The sequence below is a fragment of the Mustelus asterias genome, chromosome 10, assembly GCF_964213995.1.
Source record: "Mustelus asterias chromosome 10, sMusAst1.hap1.1, whole genome shotgun sequence".
Lineage (NCBI taxonomy): Eukaryota > Metazoa > Chordata > Chondrichthyes > Carcharhiniformes > Triakidae > Mustelus > Mustelus asterias.
Window position 1 is genome coordinate 121,602,314 of NC_135810.1, and position 17,411 is coordinate 121,619,724.

The window sequence follows — 17,411 nt, forward strand, 5'->3', positions numbered from 1 at the left end:
TTGTCCCTTAATATCCCAAGATTTGTAGGTTAGGTGGATTGGCCATGGTAAATTGTCCCTTAATATCCCAAGATTTGTAGGTTAGAGGGATTAGCGGAGTACATACTTGAGGTCACGGGGATAAGGCCTGGGTAGGAGAGTTGGTGCAGGCTCCTTTTGCACTGTGGAGATTCTAATCTATGATTCCTTGATGGCTTGAGTTGTTTGGGTCTGAAATTCTGGAATTCCCTCCACCCCTCTCTTCCCCTTTGAATCACTCCTTAAAACCTACCACTTGACCAAACCTTTGGCGTATGCCCTTGTATCTCCTTATGTGGTCCAGCACTGCACGTTTTTAGGATGCTCCTGTGAAGTATTTTGGGACGTTTCATTACGATAAGGGTGCTACACAAACGTAAGTTGTTATTGTGTTGCCCATGGAGATGGTAACTTCAATTCTTAAAAGTGGGATGTTTGCGTTTTCTGCCCCAAGATATTTTCACTCTGAGTTTTCCTTCCATGGTTGTAAGTTTGGGTGATGCCTAGCGAGAGGTAAACCTTAATAGTTCCATGGTAGGCTTCAGCCTGCCTCGTTGGATGGTAGGCATTCCCTACTTGATTAGTAAAACCCTGTCCTTTAACTTTGACACGGTGATTGCCTGGATTAGAATCATTGTCATAGAGGGGTATAACATGGAAGAGGCCCTCATCGCATCAGCGATGGCCATCAAGCACCTATCTATTGGTGGCACAGGGGCGGCACGGCGGCACAGTGGTTAGCACTGTCACCAGGGACCCGGGTTCGATTCCCGGCTTGGTCACTGTCTGTGCGGAGTCTGCACATTCTCCCCGTGTCTGCGTGGGTTTCCTCCGGGTGCTCCGGTTTCCTCCCACATTCCAAAGATGTGCTGGTTAGGTGCACTAACCGTGCTAAATTCTCCCTCAGTGTATCCGGACATGCACCGGAGTGTGGCGACTAGGGGATTTTCACAGTAACTTCATTGCACTGTTAATGTAAGCCTTACTTGTGACACGAATAAATAAACATAATTTGTCTGGAGGAAGCACAAGACAAGTTTGGTTGCCTGGATGGAGGGAGTGAAAGAGGGAAAAAGTCAGAGCATATCTCCTCCTCTCCTTGCCCACATCCCCAACTCCTATCCTCCCACTGCCACCTCCACGCCACCCCCCCCCCCCCCCCCCCAATAACTGCTCATGATGGGGCCTAAAGAAACAGTAAGAAGTCTCACAACACCAGGTTAAAGTCCAACAGGTTTATTTGGTAGCACGAGCCACTAGCTTTCGGAGCGCTGCCCCTTCATCAAGTGAGTGGGAGTTGTGTTCACAAACAGGGCATATACAGACACAAACCCAATTATAAGATAATGGTTGGAATGTGAGTCTTAACAGGTAAGCAAGTCTTTACAGGTACAGACAATGTGAGTGGAGAAAGGGTTAAGCACAGGTTAAAGCTATATATGCCCTGTTTGTGAAAAAAATCCTGCACTCACCTGAGGAAGGGGCAGCGCTCCGAAAGCTCGTGCTACCAAATAAACCTGTTGGACTTTAACCTGGTGTTGTGAGACTACTTACTGTGCCCATCCCAGTCCAACCCCGGCAACTCCACATCATGGCCTAAAGGAAGGCATTGGACAAATCAATAGATTAATGCCTAAAATGGTTCTGACGGAAGTGCAGGGATGGGGGAGTTTTTTAACGATCTGTTCCACATTGCAGGTGGCGACTGGGCAGCATGAGGACCTATAACCCGGAACAGATTATGTTGAGCGCTGCAGTTCGCCGGTCAAGCAAGGACGTCAATATAATGAAGGAGAAACTCATCTTTGCAGGTACGATGCAGCCATGCTTGCATCTTTAACTCATCAAGGTGAGAACGATGATTTCCTTAGTCATGCGATTGATGATATACTTAGTCTCGAGGGTAATTAGGAATGGGCAACAAATGCTGGCCCAGTCATTTTAATGTTAATATTGACTAATATTTTAAAAAAGAAATGAAATAAGAAAGTCTGTACGGAACCAGTAGAAATGGCAGAAGTGCTCAATGAGTATTTTGCCTCGGTTTTCACAGAGGAGAAAGACCTGGGTGGATGTACTGTGGGCGTGCGGTGGACTGAAAGGATTGAGTATGTGGACTTTAAGAAAGAGGTTGTGCTGGAATCTTTGAATGGCATCAAAATAGATAAGTCGCCGGGTCCGGATGGGATGTACCCCAGGTTACTGTGGGTGGCGAGGGAAGAGATTGCAGAGCCTCTGGTGATGATCTTTGCGTCGTCGATGGAGACGGGAGAGGTGCCGGAGGATTGGAGGTTTGCGGATGTGGTTCCTATTTTCAAGAAGGGGAATAGGGACAGCCCAGGTAATTACCGACCGGTGAGTCTAACCTCAGTGGTTGGTAAACTGATGGAGAAGATCCTGAGGGACAGGATATATGAGCATTTAGAGAGGTTTAGTATGCTCAAGAATGCTCAGCATGGCTTTGTCAAGGGCAGATCGTGCCTTACGAGCCTGGTGGAGTTCTTCGAAAATGTGGCTAAACACATTGACGAAGGGAAGGCAGTAGATGTGGTTTATATGGATTTTAGCAAGGCGTTCGATAAGGTCCCCCATGCAAGGTTTCTGGAAAAAGTGAGAGGGCATGGGATCCAAGGGGCCGCTGCCCGGTGGATCCAGAACTGGCTTGCCCAAAGGAGGCAGAGAGTGGGTATAGATGGGTCTTTTTCTAAATGGAGGTCGGTCACCAGTGGTGTGCCCCAGGGATCTGTTCTGGGACCTTTGCTGTTTGTCATTTTCATAAATGACCTGGATGAGGAAGCAGAGGGATGGGTTGGTAAGTTTGCCGACGACACGAAGGTTGGTGGGGTTGTGGATAGTCTGGAGGGATGTCAGAAGTTACAAAGGGACATAGATAGGATACAAGACTGGGCGGACAAGTGGTAGATGGACTTCAACCCAGATAAATGCGTAGTGGTCCATTTTGGCAGGTCAAAACGCAGTCAGACGCAGCATGGATTCATGAGGGGAAAGTCGTGCTTGACGAACATGTTGGATTTTTATGAAGATGTGACTAGGGCGGTTGATGGAGGAGAACCGGTGGATGCGGTGTTTTTGGATTTCCAAAAGGCGTTTGATAAGGTGCCCCATAAAAGGCTACTGAAGAAGATTAGGGCACACGGAGTTGGGGGTAGTGTGTTAAAGTGGATTGGGGACTGGCTATCCGACAGGAAGCAAAGAGTCGGAATAAATGGGTGTTTTTCCGGTTGGAGGAAGGTAACTAGTGGCGTGCCGCAGGGATCGGTACTCGGGCCGCAACTATTTACCATTTATATAGATGATCTGGAGGAGGGGACGGAGTGTAGGGTAACGAAGTTTGCAGACGACACAAAGATAAGTGGAAAAGTGAATCGTGTGGAGGACGGAGAAGATCTGCAGAGAGATTTGGACAGGCTGAGTGAGTGGGCGAGGATATGGCAAATGGAGTATAACGTTGATAAATGCGAGGTTATACACTTTGGAGGAAATAATAACAAATGGGATTACTATCTCAATGGAAACAAATTAAAACATGCTACCGTGCAAAGGGACCTGGGGGTCCTTGTGCATGAGACGCAAAAGCCCAGTCTGCAGGTACAACAGGTGATCAAGAAGGCAAATGGGATGTTGGCCTATATTGCGAAGGGGATAGAATATAAAAGCAGGGATGTCTTGATGCACCTGTACAGGGCATTGGTGAGGCCGCAGCTGGAATACTGTGTGCAGTATTGGTCCCCTTATATGAGGAAGGATATATTGGCATTGGAGGGAGTGCAGAGAAGGTTCACCAGGTTGATACCGGAGATGAGGGGTTTGGATTATGAGGAGAGGCTGAGGAGATTGGGTTTGTACTCGTTGGAGTTTAGAAGGATGAGGGGGGATCTTATGGAGACTTATAAGATAATGCGGGGGCTGGATAGGGTGGAGGCGGAGAGATTCTTTCCACTTAGTAAGGAAGTTAAAACTAGAGGACACAGCCTCAAAATAAAGGGGGGTCGGTTTAAGACAGAGTTGAGGAGGAACTTCTTCTCCCAGAGGGTGGTGAATCTCTGGAATTCTCTGCCCACTGAGGTGGTGGAGGCTACCTCGCTGAATATGTTTAAAGCGCGGATGGATGGATTCCTGATCGGTAAGGGAATTAAGGGTTATGGGGATCAGGCGGGTAAGTGGTACTGATCCACGTCAGATCAGCCATGATCTTATTGAATGGCGGGGCAGGCTCGAGGGGCTAGATGGCCTACTCCTGCTCCTATTTCTTATGTTCTTATGTTCTTAAATGGGATGAAGGAGTACAATATAAAGGGAAAGACTCTTAGTACGGTAGAGGATCAGAAGGACCTTGGGTCCGGGTCCATGGGACTCTGAAATTGGCCCCGCAGGTGGAGGAGGTGGTTAAGAAGGCGTATGGTGTGCTGGCCTTTATCAATCGAGGGATTGAGTTTAGGAGTCCAGGGATAATGATGCAGCTATATAAGACCCTCGTCAGACCCCACTTGGAGTACTGTGCTCAGTTCTGGTCGCCTCACTATAGGAAGGATGTGGAAAAGATTGAAAGGGTGCAGAGGAGATTTACAAGGATGTTGCCTGGATTGAGTGGCATGCCTTATGAGGATAGGCTGAGGGAGCTCGGTCTTTTCTCCTTGGAGAGACGAAGGATGAGAGGAGACCTAATAGAGGTGTATAAGATGTTGAGAGGCATAGATCGGGTGGACTCTCAGAGGCTTTTTCCCAGGGTGGAAATGTCTGCTCCAAGAGGACACGGGTTTAAGGTGCTGGGGGTAGGTACAGGGGAAATGTTAGGGGTAAGTTTTTCACACAGAGGGTGGTGGGCGAGTGGAATCGGCTGCCATCAGTGGTGGTGGAGGCGAACTCAATAGGGTCTTTTAAGAGACTCCTGGATGAGTACATGGAGCTTAATAGGATGGAGGGTTATAGGTTGGTCTAGAAGGTAGGGATGTGTTCGGCACAACTTGTGGGCCGAAGGCCCTGTTTGTGCTGTAGTTTTTCTATGTTTCTAAGAACAGAAAGTGCTGCAAATGCTCAGCAGATCTGGCAGCATCTGTGGAGAGTTAACATTTTGAACAAAGAAAAGTACAGCACAGGAACAGTCTCTTTGGCCCTCCAAGCCTGCGCCAATCACATTGCCCTATCTAGACCAAGCTCTTGTATCTCTTTATTCCCTATCTGTTCATGTGTCTATCCAGATAAGTCTTAATTGTTGCTAACACGTCTGCCTCAACCACCTCACTTGGCAGTGCATTCCCATCACCCTCTCTGTAAAACGAAAACTTCGCCCCCCCCCCCCCTCATCTCCACTGAACCTTTTCCCCCTTATCTTGAACTTGTGCCCCCTTGTAATTGTCATTTCTGCCCTGGGAGAAAGCTTCCAACTGTTGACTGTTCCATTGAGACTAAGATGACTCTAATTCCAAAAAAGGACTCAAAGCGTTAACTCTCTTTCTCTCTCCACCGATGCTGCCAGACCTGCTGAGTCTTTCCAGCATTTTTTGTTTTCCAGCATCCACAGTATCTTTGTAAAAAGAATTGGAGGGGGTGCAGGGGGGATTTACCCGGATGCCGCCTGGGCTGGAGAGGCTGGGCTATAAAGAGAGATTGGACAGGTTGGGGCTGTTTTCCTTAGAGCAGCAAAGATTGAGGGGGGACCTGATTGAGGTCTATACGATTGTAAGGGGCATGGATAGGAAGACACTTTTTCCATTAATGGAGGGGTCAATAACCACGGGGTGGAGATTTAAGGTAATGGGTAGTAGGCTAAGAGGGGAGTTAAGGAAAAACCTTTTCATCCAGAGGGTGCACTGTAGGGTTTCTATGATTTCTAGGGTGGTGGGAGACTGGAATTCTTTGCCTGAAAAGGTGGTTGAGTCAAAAATTCTTGCAGTATTTTAGAAGGTGGTATCTTCGAAACTCACAACCACTGCCATCTAGAAGGATGCTACCATCTACCTGGTAACACCACCATCTGCAAGTTCCCCTCCAAGCCACTCACCATCCTGACTTGGAAATATATCACCGTTCCTTCACTGTGGCTGGGTCAAAATCCTGGAACTCCAGCACTGTGGGTGTACCTACACCTTAGGGACTGCAGCGGTTCAGGAAGGCAGCTCACCACTACCTTCTCAAGGGCAACTAGGGATGGGCTATAAATGCTGACCTAGCCAGCAATGCCCACATACCATAAATGCGTTAAGAAAAAATATTTAGATATTCACTTTGGCTGCATGACCTCCAGGGCAATGAACCAGGCTCTGGAAAATGGGATTAGTGTAGTCAGATCCCTGTTGACCAGCGTAGACATGATGGACCAAATGGCCTCATTCTGTGCTGTCAATGTGTATGAATTTAGGAATCCAAACTGATGTGGCTTTCGGAGTGTTTGGGTAGGTGGAGGGGTGTGTGTGGTTATATTTGAAAGCCAGTGGCTTTCAAATATGAAAAAAAGACTTTGGTTAAATCTAGAATATGTTAAGGACTTTCTTTTTCTTCAAATAGTAACTGGATCTTCAGGTTCTAATGACTGCCCCTTGCTGCTTAGGCTGATTAAATACAGCAGCCCCACCTGGACTAAGGAAGATAGTTGGGACTGCCACCAGTTCCCTGGACATGCGCTCATTCCCATTGGCTCTCATTACAGAATAACAAGAATGAAGAAGATAAGGCCAGCAAGTCTTCCATCTCAACTCCATTTTTCTGCCCTGTTGCCACTTTTCCCAGTTCCTTCAATGCCCCAAACACTCAGTCTTGAACATGCCCCTCAACTGAGCTCTCGAGAGTAGGGAATCCCAAAGATTCACAAGCCTCATAGATCCTGGATGACCTTCCCACTATCAATTCATGCCCATTTAAAGCCTTTGTCCCACCAGCGGCCAAAGGGGGCTCCCCGTGTGGGGAACATGACAAGACAACCTGTGCGGAGTGGCTTGTCGACTCACGGTTGGGGAGGAGGTAACGTTCCAAAGTGCTCAGTACCTGATTGAGGGTGGAGGGGGGACGTAGTGTAATCGAATATTTATGGTAATGAGTGACGTAAACCACAAGGGAACAATGACGTCAGTATTCATGTCCCAATTCAGTGAGTCAGCATGCATATATTGTATGGAAGCCAGTTTGAAGGAATTATCTGAGTCAGGCCATTGTCTCTTTAGACAAGATAAGCCAGGCAAATCAGCGAGCAGTATAAAACATGGTGGCAGCGGTGGAGACGCCAGTCTAAAGAAGGGTTGGTGCCATCTATGGGACAATTTGGTGTAATGGGTTAATAGAATTATTATTGTAATAAGTGCTCTAGACCATGGTGTAACAGTGATATTAGTAATTGTGTGTTTTGGACACTCAGGAGAGAGGATGGAAAATCTGTACTCATGTGGGACATACCTACTCCATATGAATAAACCAGTTTGAAACAACTACATGGGTCAGACTAAAGGGGGAGGAGATGGCTGCTAAGAGCCAGCCCTCTATCCTTGCTGCCAATCCCTCACCCTTTGTCCCTCTTCCACTCCCGCGACCCAAACTCTTTTACCTTCCCTACATCCCTACCATGAATCCCTTGTGCCCTGGAATCCAGTGAACATCCTCAGCCTCTGGCAGGTGCTGGACCAGCTGTAGCCATCGCCTCGCTGGTGGTACTGCCATTCAGTAGAGATGTTGGCCAGCAGATCTTGGTGGGCAAGACTCTACCCCTGGGTCCTTAATCCTGAGCTAAGGCCCACTGCTGGCCTGTCAAATGCCTGTGTGCCACTTCATGTGGTGGGCCTTCCCAGAAGGCAGCAATATGGTGGTCTCGCTGTCTTTCCAGCTGGAGAACAAGACCCCCGTGGCCTCCATTACAGCCCCTGAACTCTGCTTTCTCTCCCACGGGTATTGCTTCTCCTGCTGAGCATGCCCAAGAATTTCTGTTTTTCTTTCAGATTTCCAGCATCTGCAGGGTTTTGGCTTTTGCAGGAAGCTCTGGAATTCTCACAGTGATCCCCGCTACGTCATAGAACTCATTTCAAATGATGCTTAAATTGTATATCTTTGACCAGGCATTTGGCTACCAGTCCTAATATCTCCTTATGTTGCTCTGTCAGGTTTTGCTTGGTAATACAGCCCTAAAGTGCATTGGAATGTTTCACCATCTTAACAAAGCTCTATCAATGCAATATAATAAAATACTGAGGATGCTGGAATCTGAAACAACGCAAGTTGTTTTTATTGTTGATGGGCTCTAGATATTTGCCATCCTTCCCTTATTATACAGGCACATGGACTCGAGGGAGTATTCATACATTAGGAACAAAAGAGTTGTCAGGGAGAAAATCGGACCTCTCGGGGACAAAGGAGGGGAATTATGCTTAGAACCCAAGGGAATAAGGGAGATCCTAAATGAATACTTTGCATCGGTATTCACGAAGGAGAGGGACGTGTTAACCGGGAGTGTCTCGGAGGGAGGTGTTGACCTGTTAGAGAAAATCTCCATTACAAGGGAGGAAGTGTTAGGTTTTTTAGGGAACATTAAAACTGACAAAGCCCCAGGGCCTGATGGCATCTATCCTAGACTGCTCAGGGAGACAAAAGATGTAATTGCTGGGCCTCTGACGGAAATCTTTGTCGCTTCTTCGGACACAGGTGAGGTCCCTGAGGATTGGAGGATAGCGAATGTGGTCCCGTTGTTTAAGAAGGGTAGCAGGGATAACCCAGGAAATTATAGACCGGTGAGCTTGACGTCCGTGGTAGGGACGTTGTTGGAGAGGATTCTTAGAGACAGGATGTATGTGCATTTCGAACGGAACAATCTCATTAGTGACAGACAGCATGGTTTTGTAAGAGGGAGGTCGTGCCTTACAAATTTGGTGGAGTTTTTTGAGGAAGTGACAAAAACGATTGACGAAGGAAGGGCCGTGGATGTCGTCTATATGGATTTCAGTAAGGCATTTGACAAAGTCCCACATGGCAGGTTGGTTAAGAAGGTTAAGGCTCATGGGATACAAGGAGAAGTGGCCAGATGGGTGGAGAACTGGCTTGGCCATAGGAGACAGAGGGTAGCGGTCAGAGGGTCTTTTTCCGGCTGGAGGTCTGTGACCAGTGGTGTTCCTCAGGGCTCTGTACTGGGACCTCTGCTATTTGTGATATATATAAATGATTTGGAAGAAGGTGTAACTGGTGTTATCAGCAAGTTTGCGGATGACACGAAGATGGCTGGACTTGCGGATAGCGATGAGCATTGGCGGGCAATACAGCAGGACATAGATAGGCTGGAAAATTGGGCGGAGAGGTGGCAGATGGAATTTAATCCGGATAAATGCGAAGTGATGCATTTTGGAAGAAATAATGTAGGGAGGAGTTATACAATAAATGGCAGAGTCATCAAGAGTATAGAAACACAGAGGGACCTTGGTGTGCAAGTCCACAAATCCTTGAAGGTGGCAACACAGGTGGAGAACGTGGTGAAGAAGGCATATGGTATGCTTGCCTTTATAGGATGGGGTATAGAGTATAAAAGCTGGAGTCTGATGATGCAGCTGGTTAGGCCACATTTGGAATACTGCGTCCAGTTCTGGTTGCCGCACTAACAGAAGGACGTGGAGGCGTTAGAGAGAGTGCAGAGAAGGTTTACCAGGATGTTGCCTGGTATGGAGGGTCTTAGCTATGAGGAGAGATTGGGTAGACTGGGGTTGTTCTCCCTGGAAAGACCGAGAATGAGGGGAGATCTAATAGAGGTGTACAAGATTATGAAGGTGATAGATAGGGTGAACGGTGGGAAGCTTTTTCCCAGATCAGAAGTGACGATCACGAGGGGTCACGGGCTCAAGGTGAGAGGGGCGAAGTATAACTCCGATATTAGAGGGATGTTTTTTACACAGAGGGTGGTGGGGGCCTGGAATGCGCTGCCAAGTAGGGTGGTGGAGGCAGACATACTGACATCGTTTAAGACTTACCTGGATAGTCACATGAGCAGCCTGGGAATGGAGGGATACCAACGATTGGTCTAGTTGGACCAAGGAGCGGCACAGGCTTGGAGGGCCGAAGGGCCTGTTTCCTGTGCTGAACTGTTCTTTGTTCTTTGAGTATGATTAATAAGCTTTATTAATAAACTCTGCAATACAATCAGTTACATGCAATGCTCATGAGATGGGGAGCAAAACTACTCACTATCAGAACTCATCACATGGGAGGGAGGAAGGTCACAAATAAAGAGCTCCCTTCTCACGCTAGCCTCGTGCAAGACTTCAAAAAGTCCCCGGAGTGTCCAGTATCTTTCCTGAATCGATAAGATTCAGGGAGAAGGCCTGTTGGTAATCAGCCATGGTCACAATGAATGGCAGAACAAGCTCGAAGGGCCGAATGGCCTATGCCTGTTTCTAGTTTCTAAGTTTCTTATGTTTTCTGGTCCACATGGTTAAATTATGAGTGGCCACACACTGGACATGAGATCCTAATGGTAAGGTTACTGGATTAGTAATCCCAAGACCTGGACTAAAGATCCAGAGACATGAATCATAGAATCTCTACATTTGATTTGATTTGATTTATTCTGGTCACATGTATTAGTATGCAGTGAAAAGTATTATTTCTTGTGCTATACAGACAAAGCATACCATTCATAGAGAAGGAAAGGAGAGAGTGCAGAATGTAGTGTTACATTCTGTAGGGTGTAGAGAAAGATCAGAGTGCAGAAGGACGCCATTTAGCCCATTGAGTTTGCACCAACTGTCTGGCAGAGGTTCCCACCCAGACCCTTTCCCTGTAACCCCACATGTTTACTGTGTTAATCCCCCTAATCTCCACATCTTGGGACACTAAGAGGCAATTTAGCACGGCCAATCCATCTAACCTGCACATCTTTGGAGTGTGGGAGGAAACAGGAGCACCCGGAGGAAACCCACGGGGAGAACGTGCAGACTCCACACGGTCAGTCACCCAAGGCCGGAATCGAACCCGGGTCCCTGGTGCTGTGAGGCAGCAGTGCAAACCACTGTGCCACCGTCCCATCCCCTCAGTTCAAACCCCACCACAGCAATAGAGGAATTTAAATTCGATTAAATAAATCTGGAATTAAAAAAAAAACAGTCTCTGTAATGGTGACCCAGAAGCTGGAGGATTGTCATTTAAACACCATCTGGTTCACTGATACCCTTTAGGGAAGGAAATCATTGCTATTATTATCTGCCTGTGCTGCAGACATGAGTGATTGTGATAGCCGCCACTTCCTTCTTTGAACTAAATATCTGTAGCAGATTGCCCTCTTCTCCTTTGCTACTCCCCCTCCAGATTGCCAGAGGTTTTCGTGCTAATCCAGCGTTTAATATCCGTTCTTATATTCTCTTAACTGCTGTGACCTGTACCTCTCTAATTCTGATCAAAGAAAAGGAAGATCTGCATTTCTATAGCACCGTTTGTGACCTCAAGTCAAGAACACAAGATAAAAGAAATTACTGCAGGAATAGGCCATTTGGCCCCCCCCGACCTGCTGATCCTGTCACCTCCTGACTCCTCAAAGCCTCTCCACCATCTATGTATTTGAGAAAAGGCTTGATGTCTCTGTGAGGGAGAGGATACGGGCGGCACCGGTGACCCAGTGGTTAGCACTGCTACCTCACAGTGCCAGGGACCCGGGTTCGATTCCCGGCTTGGGTCACTGTCTGTGCGGAGTCTGCACGTTCCCCTCGTGTCTGCGTGGGTTTCCTCCGGGTGCTCCGGTTTCCTCCCACAGTCCGAAAGACGTGCTGGTTAGGGTGCATTGGCCGTGCTAAATTCTCCCTCCGTGTACCCGAACAGGCGCCGGGGTGTGGCGACGAGAGGATTTTCACACTAACTTCATCGCAGTGTTAATGTAAGCCTACTTGTGTCACTTTAAACGTTAATTGCAGGGTCGGGGAGCAGGGGAGAAGAGATAAGTGAGTGGAGGCTTGTGTGGAGCATAAACACAAACATACGCATTAGGAGGAGGCCACTCGGCCCCCTGAACCTGCTCTGCCAGAAGTGCCCATGCTGCATTTCCTCCCACTGTGCCCACTATCACCCCCTTCCCCCATTCCCTCCCCCACCCTCCGCAAAAACAACCCCTTTGCAGGTATCGTTTCAATTCCTGTTGGAAAATTCCTGTTGAATCCGCTTCCGGACAGTGCCTTCCAGATCACCACAACTCAGGATATTTAATCAAAGACAAATTCTCATCAATTATCTTGTTTTTACATTCTTGTCCCAGTGGCTGTAAAAATACTGCATTGATTTTGAAGTGTTTTGGGACAAGCTAAAGCTGGGAAGGAGCTTCAGAAATGTTGGTTTTACCATTTTATTTTTCATTTGTTTTGTTCTGTTCTTCCTTCTACCCTCCATCCTCTCCCCTCCCCTCCATCCTCTCCCTCCCCTCCATCCTCTCCCTCCCCTCCATCCTCTCCCTCCCCTCCGTCGCCCACCCCTCCCCTCCGTCGCCCACCCCTCCCCTCCGTCGCCCACCCCTCCACTCCGTCGCCCACCCCTCCCCTCCGCCGCCCACCCCTCCCCTCCGCCGCCCACCCCTCCCCTCCGCCGCCCACCCCTCCCCTCCGCCGCCCACCCCTCCCCTCCGCCGCCCACCCCTCCCCTCCGCCGCCCACCCGTCCCCTCCGCCGCCCACCCGTCCCCTCCGCCGCCCACCCGTCCCCTCCGCCGCCCACCCGTCCCCTCCGCCGCCCACCCGTCCCCTCCGCCGCCCACCCGTCCCCTCCGCCGCCCACCCGTCCCCTCCGCCGCCCACCCGTCCCCTCCGCCGCCCACCCGTCCCCTCCGCCGCCCACCCGTCCCCTCCGCCGCCCACCCGTCCCCTCCGCCGCCCACCCGTCCCCTCCGCCGCCCACCCGTCCCCTCCGCCGCCCACCCGTCCCCTCCGCCGCCCACCCGTCCCCTCCGCCGCCCACCCGTCCCCTCCGCCGCCCACCCGTCCCCTCCGCCGCCCACCCGTCCCCTCCGCCGCCCACCCGTCCCCTCCGCCGCCCACCCGTCCCCTCCGCCGCCCACCCGTCCCCTCCGCCGCCCACCCGTCCCCTCCGCCGCCCACCCGTCCCCTCCGCCGCCCACCCGTCCCCTCCGCCGCCCACCCGTCCCCTCCGCCGCCCACCCGTCCCCTCCGCCGCCCACCCGTCCCCTCCGCCGCCCACCCGTCCCCTCCGCCGCCCACCCGTCCCCTCCGCCGCCCACCCGTCCCCTCCGCCGCCCACCCGTCCCCTCCGCCGCCCACCCGTCCCCTCCGCCGCCCACCCGTCCCCTCCGCCGCCCACCCGTCCCCTCCGCCGCCCACCCGTCCCCTCCGCCGCCCACCCGTCCCCTCCGCCGCCCACCCGTCCCCTCCGCCGCCCACCCGTCCCCTCCGCCGCCCACCCGTCCCCTCCGCCGCCCACCCGTCCCCTCCGCCGCCCACCCGTCCCCTCCGCCGCCCACCCGTCCCCTCCGCCGCCCACCCGTCCCCTCCGCCGCCCACCCGTCCCCTCCGCCGCCCACCCGTCCCCTCCGCCGCCCACCCCTCCCCTCCGCCGCCCACCCCTCCCCTCCGCCGCCCACCCGTCCCCTCCGCCGCCCACCCGTCCCCTCCGCCGCCCACCCGTCCCCTCCGCCGCCCACCCCTCCCCTCCGCCGCCCACCCCTCCCCTCCGCCGCCCACCCCTCCCCTCCGCCGCCCACCCCTCCCCTCCGCCGCCCACCCCTCCCCTCCGCCGCCCACCCCTCCCCTCCGCCGCCCACCCCTCCCCTCCGCCGCCCACCCCTCCCCTCCGCCGCCCACCCCTCCCCTCCGCCGCCCACCCCTCCCCTCCGCCGCCCACCCCTCCCCTCCGCCGCCCACCCCTCCCCTCCGCCGCCCACCCCTCCCCTCCGCCGCCCACCCCTCCCCTCCGCCGCCCACCCCTCCCCTCCGCCGCCCACCCCTCCCCTCCGCCGCCCACCCCTCCCCTCCGCCGCCCACCCCTCCCCTCCGCCGCCCACCCCTCCCCTCCGCCGCCCACCCCTCCCCTCCGCCGCCCACCCCTCCCCTCCGCCGCCCACCCCTCCCCTCCGCCGCCCACCCCTCCCCTCCGCCGCCCACCCCTCCCCTCCGCCGCCCACCCCTCCCCTCTCCCCTCCATTCTTTCCTTCCCCAGGACACTGCTCCTTGAGGTATCCCCGTGGATTTTTCCTGATGCTTACTCCACAGTCTGGCTTTGGGTTTTCTCAGCACTAATCTCCTGTCTGTCCTGTGTTGCAGAGATCAACAATGGCATGGCCAGTTCCGAAGATGGCTCCCTCTGCTCCGAGAGCGGCTTTGATGGGTTTACGCACGAGGCCGTCAGCCCTCTGGCCCGACGCGGCGCCAAGATGCGGATCAACTGAGAGGCACCCGCCCGCCTTCTCCCTTTATGATGTCCGATTTCGGGAGCAACTCCATCTGCCACCACCCCCACCCTCACCCCCAATCTCCCACCCCCTCCCCCCCTTCCCCTCCACCCCTCTCTGCCTCCGTCCACTCCCAGTTTCCCCTCGAGCCGGGGACATCACGGACTGTGATTTTTGCTGTGAACTGACTTGACGACAGTGAACTGAAGGGGTGGGTAAGGGGCGTGGGGGAGAGACCTCAGATCAGTGCTGTGCATGTGAAGGAAGAGGTCATTACCCTTCCCTGCTACTCCTGAAACAAATTCTCGGGCACCCACCACTTTGCCTCTCCGAGTTGAGCCAAGCAGAGACCGGGGCAGGTCTGAGGGAATGGGGTGGGGGCCGGTGGGATGTGAATGCAGGAACCTCTCTGACACTTGATGCCTGCTGGTTCAATAGTTCCTTGCTCTTGTGGAGAGATCCCACAATTCTTGTGGAATTTGGTCTCCTATTTTTCCCATCCATTTCAAGTTGGTTGGTTGTATGTTCAGTTTACATTTTGTGGGTATATAAAATAACATTTAAATATATATATATATATGAAAAAGCAACATTTTTACTTGGTGGTAAGTATTCAGAGTCGCACACAGTGTTTTCTTTGGTTTATATCTGTGTGGAATGGCTCTGATAGTTTGCAGTTGTCTTGATGGGCTATTCATCCCAAGCATGTTTGTTGGTGAACCTGGACTCACCAACCCTAGTTGCTCATGTTCCTGGAGGCTTCATGACATGACCTCTTCCTTCCAACCACCTCACTCCATTGTCTTTCCTTTTTCCACCGTCTCTGATATTTCCTTGACTGATAGATTCAAAGACAATTGGGGCAAGAAACATGTTTTTTTAAATGGTCCCCGTGACTCTCCTCCTCCCTGGGCTAATCGCTGCGGTGCTCTGGAAGCTAATCTTCAATTCCTAGCGTGTCCAGGGAATTCCTGAATCTTTAATGTGAGGGATGTCAAACTCCGAGGTGCTACGGAAGAGCTTCACTGTGTTTCATCCCGGCAGCTGTCTAACTTTAACTAACTTTCCATCCTGGGATGAAACAGCAAGATTCAGCAAGATGCATTCAGAATCAAAACTGCACGTACTGTTAAAACATAGATTTCTTTAGCTGGTACAAGTGTATATGGTAGCCTTAAGTGGACAAAATGCACAATACGATTTTCAATACACTACATCTCTCCCTTCTTGGTAAATGAGTCGTAGTGTATTTCTATGGTTTGTTTTCAAAAGTGTGAACAATAAACTTTAAGCATAACTTGAATGTTTAACTTCACCAGTGACACTGTTACGTAGGCAAACATTTGTGTTAATTTAACAATGCACTCAAGTCATATGCAGTGGGATGAAGGATTTGCTCACTAACTGAAAATAATTCACTTTTTGTAATATGATCGTTTCCAATATGGTGCATGTTTTCTCTCTCAAATAGGGTGTCATTTCACATCAGGTTTGGTCTCCTTTAACTTGTTCTTCATCTGAGATGTTGATGTCCAAATGGAGTTCAATACTTATGGTTCCAGTGCTTTGAAGAATGATGCATTTTGTGTATTGATTTGTGAACTGCGCTTAGCAGTAATCATTGATCCCCTTGTGTTAGTCACAACAAATGGCTGGATGACATTGGGTGGCGTGGGCATCGTTGTTTGCTTTCCAACATGACCATCGTGTTTCACAAGCAATTTATCTCCTGGCTTCTGTGACATAACTCTGAATTTCACATTTCGCTTTGCATTCACTCTCATTTGATCCTTCTGTTCTCGATTGCATTCACGTACATGTTGATGATGATTAGTTCCATGGGGTAGCTCAGGAAGACATGTCTGCTCAGGATGTACAAGGGTGATGTAGCTCGAGACTTTCCAGTAATGGAGTGAGGATTTGCTCTTTACTTGTGAAGACAATGATACAGCTCTTACTTCCATCACTCGCTCTCCAATGCATCACTTTTTTCAATGTGTGCATAGATCTTTCGATTTCCCCATTAGTTCTTGGCCAATGAGATGTGATTTCTTTTAATGAGTCAAGCCCAGAGAGTTCACAAATTTACTGAACTCGTTACTGTTGAATGGAGATCAATTGTCAATTTCCCACCAAGGCAAAAATGTGGCATGACTGCTTCCCTTGAAGTACCACAGAATCATAGAATCCCTCCAGTGCAGAAGGAGGCCATTCAGCCCATTGAGTCTGCATGACTCACTGAAAGAGCATCTCAATCAGGCCCCTCCCCACCCTGTCCCATCCCTGTAATCCATGCATTTACCATGGCCAATCCACCCAACCTACACATCAGGGGAGGCGATGGCCTAGTGGTATTATCACTAGATTATTAATTCAAAAACTCAGCTAATGTTCTGGAGACCCGGGTTCGAATCCTGCCACGGCAATTTTAATTCAATTTTTAAAATCTGGAATTAAGAATCTGTTGAGGACCATGAAACCATTGTCAATTGTCGGAAAAATCCGTCTGGTTCACTAATGTCTTTTAGGGAAGGAAATCTGCCATCCTTACCTGGTCTGGCCCACATGTGACTCCAGAGCCACAGCAATGTGGTTGACTCTTTAACTGCCCTCAGGCAACCAGGGATGGGCAATAAATGCTGGCCAGCCAGCGACGCCCATGTCCCACGAATGAATTTTTAAAAAATCCCTGGATGCTAAGGAGCAGTGGTTTGTCACTGTAGTGAGGGGAAATGTTTGTATTCCCTGATTTGTAGTGAATGGCCCAGTTCTGAAGTTTGCTGAATGTTTTGTCTCCCATGAGAGTGACAGATCCTCCTGAATTTACGAGAACATTTACATCTGAGCAGCCAATGGTCACCATCACATGTGGCCAGTTGTTGTGTCTGACCAAGAGCACAAAGCTACATTCAGTTCACCCACCTCTACAGTGGCTGCATTCTCTCGCCCTTTTGCGGTGGTATGCATATTTCTACAAGCCGCTTGCCTGCAGAAGACATGTATCTGGTGTGGGTAAGTGTCAACACAGTGGA

The 17,411-nt window shown here is 50.8% G+C and overlaps 1 protein-coding gene across 5 annotated transcripts in view; it reads left to right on the forward strand.

Annotated features, from left to right (window-relative positions):
* gdpd5b (glycerophosphodiester phosphodiesterase domain containing 5b) overlaps nt 1-16,039 on the forward strand; it is a 267,330-nt gene extending 251,291 nt beyond the window's left edge. For 3 of the 5 annotated variants that reach the window (XM_078222584.1, XM_078222585.1, XM_078222588.1), the window contains 2 exons: nt 1,717-1,829; nt 14,252-16,039. In XM_078222584.1, coding sequence (XP_078078710.1) covers nt 1,717-1,829; nt 14,252-14,376 — 238 coding nt within the window. In that variant the 3' untranslated portion in view covers nt 14,377-16,039. Of the gene's footprint in view, nt 1-1,716; nt 1,868-14,251 lie in introns of all 5 variants that reach the window. The other 2 variants (XM_078222586.1, XM_078222587.1) reach the window with 1 other exon arrangement.
* Nucleotides 16,040-17,411: the final 1,372 nt, after the last annotated feature.